Below are 6,903 nucleotides of genomic sequence, written 5' to 3'. Positions count from 1 at the left end.
GAACAGCGCGGGTTATGGGATGCAGAAAGCACAGCTTCTCTGATTCCTCCTGCCGCCCTGCTTCCTGTCTTCCTCAGTTTACGGGGTTCCTACCTGAAGGCTGCGTCCTTTCTTGTCTCTACAGTTATGTCTGAAGGAAGGGGTCGGAGCACCCCAACGGGCAGTGAGCTTCTAGGTTCCGCCCCCTCCAAGCCTGGAGCTTTCAGCCTTCAGGAACTTGCTCCAGGGGGTGGCCGCGCATCACTTCCTGGGTGAATTCTACTTCCACGGCTCATTAACGACCCTGTCTGCAGTTGGCAAGTCTGGGGGAGAAATAAACAACAATCCACCGTCCTCTCAACCCCCACCCCATCCTCAAAACACCTTAAAATGATTGTTTTTGTCCAGAGCCAGGGAATTGATGACATTTTCCAAACCGTAAAGCAATGTTTCTTGGCTCCTCAGCTTGATTACTTTGCCGACCAGAAGGCCCCTCATCACCCCCACAGGAAACCTGAGTCGGCCACCTCCCAGTCTCATGCCCCTGGGAGGATCTGAATGATTTGGGAAAGGATGCTGAGGACCCTGTTCTCAGGGCTGCCGCTGTCTGCTTCAAGGAGGGCTCCAGGAGAGGCTAAACTGGGGAAAGATCACCAGTCAGCTCTGGGCAGGGTACCCGACAGTTACCCAGGAGCTTCCATTGGGGGTACTAGGGCAGTGGAAGAGGGGATGGTGGATCAGTAAACTGGGAGCTGGTGGGGCAACAGAAGGAGGGATGTTGAGGCAGCCAGCCAGTAACAATGCTATCTAGTGGATAGAATTGCTACATAAGGTATAGGATGGCCAATTAAATATGAATTACAGATAAACAATGAAAAATTTACTAGTATAAGTATATCCCAAATATTCAATGGGTCATACTCATAGTAAAAAATTATTTGTTGTGATTTGAATCTCAAAGTTAACTGTAAAAATACAGGCCACCCTGTATTTTTATTTGCTAAATCAGGCAGCACTAATGGTGGGGGAGACAACCAGCAGGTGGTGGGACAGTGGGCCAGAAGATGATAGAGAGTGGAATAGGGGATGGTGGGGTAGTAAGCAGGGCATGATGGGGGTGATGGGGCAGTAGACCAGAAGTGTAATAGACCACGCTGGACCTCTAAGTCGTCCCCCCTCCCCCAGGAGTGTCCCAGGGTTGGGTACTAAGGACATATTTGCTATCCAGGCCAACTCCATGGGACTGTTTTCTGCCTTCCCTAAGGTCTCAGGCCCTCAGCTACTCCCCTGCCACTCCCTCCCTGGGGATTTCTATCTCCTCAGACTTGGCAGAGAGCTAGAACACCTTCTCCTCCCACCCTTCAGCCACCAAACACAAGCACTCAGACTTTTTCTGTTTGAAGGATTTGTGGTGTTGGCTTTGCAAGCACACTGGCCTAGGTATGAATCTGAGCTGATTTCCCCACTAGCAGTGCATCGGGGCATGTAATTAACCACTCAGCCTCAGTTTCTGAGAAATGGGGGTAAAAAGAGAACCGACCTTTTGTGATCGTCTAGTGGGTTAAGGTTTATAAAGCTGTTAGAACACAGCACTCACTAAATGATAGCTTAAAATACCTAAAGCCCTCTAATCACCACAGGAAAGGGATAATAAAAAATAATAAATGTGGGGAAGTTACACAGTACCAGATTCTTTCAAAGCTGTCACTCACAGCCATTATCCCTCTTTTAGAAATAATGGAAACCATCATTCCCACAGTCCTCTTTTTTACCAGAGAGTAGTGCTCACTAAATCATCTTTCCTCCTTCCTTCCCTTCCTTCCCCAGGACTGCTTTAACCAGTGTTAGCCCAGAACATGAGCTATGGATTAGGGTCCCTTCACCCCCCTGGAGCCAAGTAGGCAGTGTCATCTTAGGGAGACCACAAGCTGGGAGGCTCTTCATTCATTCAACAAACTTTTATTACACCACCCCTGTGTATTCTGAGGATAGACTAGTGAATGAAAGAGACCATGTCTTTGCCCTCATGGAGCTTACAGTCTAGCTGAAGTTCTCATCCCCCTGCCTCTCCCAACTGCTACTGCTAACTTCACTTGAATGGTTTAGAGACTGCGATGGCAAATTGATTAAAATGAGAATGCCAGCTCTGATCAGTCAGCACTGGTTTTGCTGTGTTTAGCCATGCTCCAGTTCAAATGGGAAAAGTTTTGTGATTGATTAGTGATGTCTGCTATGGGTGCAGGAGGGAGAAGTAGTACCACATGTACCATTGGTATTCACATTAAATGTTTCCTTGCATTCTAATTCCCAGCAGAAGAGCTCACAGCTTGAATCTTGCTCTCTTTAGGACTGTGAATCCAATCTCCAGGGAGAAGTGAAGAGCTTGAGTCCCCAGCTCAGGGGAAGGTGAGTCTTCAGAGATGGCAGATCTAAGTCCCAAAGGAAGAAAGAAATGGACATGAGACAGTGAAGTAAGATTGCACTCCTGCGTCCCTGGCAGACATGGCTAACAGAGAGGAAGAGAGTTCACCAGGTAATGATAGAAATCTGACAGGGAGAAAAGTCCAGTGACAAGTGATAACCTAGCAGACTGATGGAGTGCTGCCGTCATGGACTCTGTCCCTACCCCCATCAAGCTTCTCTAACTGAAAATGCCTTCTTTGACGATGAATGTTCTGCTGATGCTGGGGGTGACAGATCAGATGGCAGCAGATGGCCCTGGGTCTGCTTAACCTGGAACATGAGCCCCAGGAGGTAGGGGCATAAGTAGGATGCCCTGGTACCTGAGATAAGTGCCTTGGGCCTTGCCATCAAAACTCAGGAGGTCCTAATTACATATGCTCATGTGAGTTTTTAATACTCATGGAGAAGGGTAGATATTATTATAGCTTGAAGGAAACCTAGAGATCATCTACTTGGGGGTTTCTCAACCTTGATACTATTGACATTTTAGCCAAATAATTTTTGTTGTTATTGCGAGGGGCTGTCCTGTGCATTGTACGCTGTTTGGCAGCACCCAGAGAAGCCAGTAGCCCTGCATATTTCACATCCTTGCAACCAAAATATCTCCAGATGCTGCTAAATGTCCCTGGGGGAGCAAAGTCATCCCTGGTTGAAAACCACTGACTGAAATCACCTCAATTTATGAATAAAGAAACTGAGGTCCAGAGAGGTGACCTTCCCAAGGAAACTTTGGTTTGGCCTTTGATGAGTCTCCCTGGAGAATTCTTTATAAGACATCTCACACAAAGAAAAAGCCTTGTAAATATGCACCTAGTGTGATCCTATAACTATAATACAACCAGGTAAAAATTTTTAGGCTTAGCCTACATTTGATAAGAGGTGGGTCCTGCTCCTGTACCCTCTTCTGGGGGTGCTGGGGCTGGGGCCATTCATAATATGGCTTCCTACTTAGACCTTCCTGGAGTCTGGTTTAGAACAAAATGTACCAGGCTTTAGAGATGGAAACACTGTCACTTTCAGCTTCCATGGCAGTGCTGCTGGCTTGAATGTCAGACTTTATAGGTCTTGATATTGAAGGGGAATGAAGGACCTAAGTTTCATCAGAAGGAAAGAACCCCAAGGTTAGTAGTAGATGAGCTGTTTCAGGGGCAGATAAGGTGACTGAATAGGAAATGTGGTGGGCTGTCCATTTCACCAGTAAATCTTATTTTCTTAAAGAAAAGAACATCTCTCTGTTAATGTGTTAGAGCCCAGAGTTGCCCACGGCTTTAAAAGTGGCACAGGGAATAATAGCATTACATTTCTATTATCTTCCTAATGCAGGCATCATGCCGCTATGCTATTTCACATTTCCAACTAAAAAGCAAGCAATTTCAAAGGCATTTTGCTGGCCCTGAACATTTTTAATGATGTGTTCTTTCTTGACTTCGCTTATAATATCACCCCTATCAAGTGAGTCTAGCCCCTGTGATTACTGAAATAGTTGAAGGAGATGGCTAAATTTAGACTTTGCCAGCATGTAGGGTGGTAGGTGATGCTGAAAGCAGAAGCTTCAGAAGAAAAGGACAGTTTACAGGTCCTTAGCAATTTAGTTAAACTTGAGTCTCTAACTAATTAAAAATGTGTGCACTGTATTGGTAAATACACATACCCAGGTCTCACAATCGTTGAGAGCTTAGTGGGGCAACTGTCTTATCAACTCACTTTTGCAGCTTTCCCCCTGCAGTTCCATGTTTGTCAATCTTGAGTTTGTTTTTGGCTTGGTGACATGAGACACCATTTCTGCATGAGATATTAGGCTGTTGGGGCTGTTAGGACACTTGTTTTCATGCTGTGTTGAATACAAAATGTCCTGCTCTCTCTGCCTGAAGATGATGCTGTTGTATTTAGATGCACTAGAGGACTAACTCATGTCAACTAACCTCCTAAGAGACTGATGGTAAATCAGCATTGTCTTAAGAAATGTTTCTCCCAAACAGCCTGGAATCAGTTGTTTGAATGATATTGAGGCAGAATGTGGGGGCAGGAGGTTGGTTTATGCTTTTAATGGTTAACAAACATGCCACGGAAGCCAGGTACCTACATCTTTTCTCTAGAAGAATTCCTGCCAGCAAGTCCAGGTACCCATGAAGATTGGTCAGGGCTCCCTCACCTTCTGACAGACTCAGAAACACTGATGTTCAACTGGCTTTTGTTTGCCTGGACACCACGAAAGCTACCCCAGTTCTACTAACTCATTCTTCATGTATACAGGTCATAAAGCACAAGTTCAGTTCTTAATGACATTTTAGTCCTGGGAGTATCTCAGATCCTCCCTACAACCCATTAGACTAAGTCTGGTGACTCCCTTAGAAAAATTAGAGCATCCGGGGACTTACCTGGTGGCACAGTGGTTAAGAATCTACCTGCCAATGCAGGGGACACGAGTTCGATACCTGGTCCGGGAAGATCCCACATGCCTTGGAGCAGCGAAGCCCGTGGGCCACAGCTACTGAGCCTGCACTCTAGAGCCCACAAGCCACAACTATTGAGCTTGTGTGCCACAACTACTGAAGCCCACTTGCCTAGAGCCCATGTTCTGCAACAAGAGAAGCCACGGCACTGAGAAGCCCGTGCACCGCAATGAAGAGTAGCCCCACTCTCGGCAACTGGAGAAAGCCCTTGTGCAGCAACGAAGACCCAACGCATCCAATAAATAAATAAATAAATTTATGAAAAAAGAAAACATAGAGCATCCAATGAGCTTCGGAACAACTGGTTTTGCTACTGGCTTTATCTCCCAGATGGGTGGCTTTATCTGTACGTCCTGGGGCACCTTTCTACAACACCACTCACCCATACCCAGAGGGCATGTGTTTTGAGTTCTCTCCCCAACATGGATTTGAGTGGCTTTAACTATCTTCCTCACCCCTCTGAGGTTTCCTTTTGTGACCCAGGAGCACGTATTTCCAAGATTAGCCAGTCAGGGCCGGGGTCACCATCAGTGGAGCAACACAGTTCAAACCCACAGCCTCTAGTCAATTCTCCAATTTCTTCATGGGTGCCAGGCTCTGCACGAGTCTTAGTAGCAGAGAGAGATGATAACAAAGGGTCCCTGTTCTTTCTGGACTCTTCATCTCATAGATGAGACAGACAGAGAGATAAATAACTCTCACAGAAGGCAGTCCCTAATAAAGGCTTAGCTGTAGAACTAATCAAAAAAGTGCTAGCGTGTTTGTCTCCCTCACTAAACTCTGCGAAGAAACCGTGTCTTTATTTCTCTGTTTCCTCAGCACAAAGCCCAGGATCAGGTCCACATGTGTGCACGATAAACGTTTATAGAATGAATGAAGGAACCAGTCAAGGGAACACAGAGCACTTCCTGTTAGGGACCAAGCCAAGTCAATGGAAGACATTTTCCTTCACTAACTAGATGCCCTCTTTCAGCTTCTGGGCTCATTTTCTCTAGGAAACTTTTTATGCAGTTACAGAAGTGGAACTTTCCTCCTTTCTCTCCTTGCTCAGCTTCTTAACGGTCTTTCATTCTGCCAAGGCAATTGTCATGGGAGCTGTAAAGACTTAGATGCCACCACCAACTCCAGGGCCATCCCTTGGAGATTTGGGAATCATCATTTTTAAAATATGTGAAATCAGACGACATGAAGATAAAGGCATCTTAGGATGGGTTTACTGGCTGCAAAGAATGGAAAAGCACTCATGCAAGCCAAAATAAAGGAGGTAATTATTGTAAGGTTACAGTGCAGCTTATGGAAATAAAGTATAGCCCAATCTCTTGGAAATTGTATCTGAGAAATCTGAACTCTTAGATCTCAAGATAGATAGACACTCTCTTTGATTCTCTTCCTCTGAGGCCTCCATGGTGTCTTGTCTATTTACATGTGGGTGCCATTTTCCTCTCTTCAGCTTACTCAAGAAGCTTCTCTGCTTCCTGATAACTTCAGCCTGTGTTTTGTGAGTGAAGTCCCCACGATAATCTTAGAATTCTGATTGAGTTCTGGCTCTGTAGTTTAAATTCTTGAGAGGGTGAATCTGATGGGTTATTGACCAGTGATGGGGTTCAGGGCAAGCTGCCCCTATATATGCCACTTTGACATATTGGTTATTTTGAATTAAAGTCACTTAAGCAGCCAGAGCAAGAAGGACACTCTGACCCTCCTTTGCAGAAATAAATTGCCCATATGAAAGGCACCTTCCCTGAACCAGGAGATAGAAGACATCTTTATCACCAGAGATAGGGAATTTAGAGCTGAGCAGGCTGTACAGGTATCCTCCACTTTTCGAAAGTTTGCTTTACGCCACTTCACTTTTACGAAAGACCTACATTTGCACCTGTTTTTGCTAACTGAAAGACGTCTGAAGAGGATTTTCATTTTTATAAAAATGTGTGAAAAGCAAAAATAGCATTCAGCAATTGTTTCTCTGCAGGCTGTTGTAGAGGCAGCGTGCACCCCAAGTGGCAAG

The 6,903-nt window shown here is 45.5% G+C and overlaps 1 protein-coding gene across 1 annotated transcript in view; it reads right to left on the bottom strand.

Moving 5' to 3' along the window:
- Positions 1 to 1,428: 1,428 nt before the first annotated feature.
- Positions 1,429 to 6,903, bottom strand: part of KCNC4 (potassium voltage-gated channel subfamily C member 4) — a 63,876-nt gene continuing 58,401 nt past the window's right edge. The window contains exon 4 of the mRNA XM_057729778.1: positions 1,429 to 2,408. Coding sequence (XP_057585761.1) covers positions 2,323 to 2,408 — 86 coding nt within the window. The 3' untranslated portion in view covers positions 1,429 to 2,322. The remainder of the gene's footprint in view (positions 2,409 to 6,903) is intronic.

This window comes from Hippopotamus amphibius, chromosome 1 (genome assembly GCF_030028045.1).
Source record: "Hippopotamus amphibius kiboko isolate mHipAmp2 chromosome 1, mHipAmp2.hap2, whole genome shotgun sequence".
Classification (NCBI taxonomy): domain Eukaryota; kingdom Metazoa; phylum Chordata; class Mammalia; order Artiodactyla; family Hippopotamidae; genus Hippopotamus; species Hippopotamus amphibius.
Note: the sequence above shows the minus strand (reverse complement) of the source record. Positions and strands in the feature narration are given on the sequence as shown.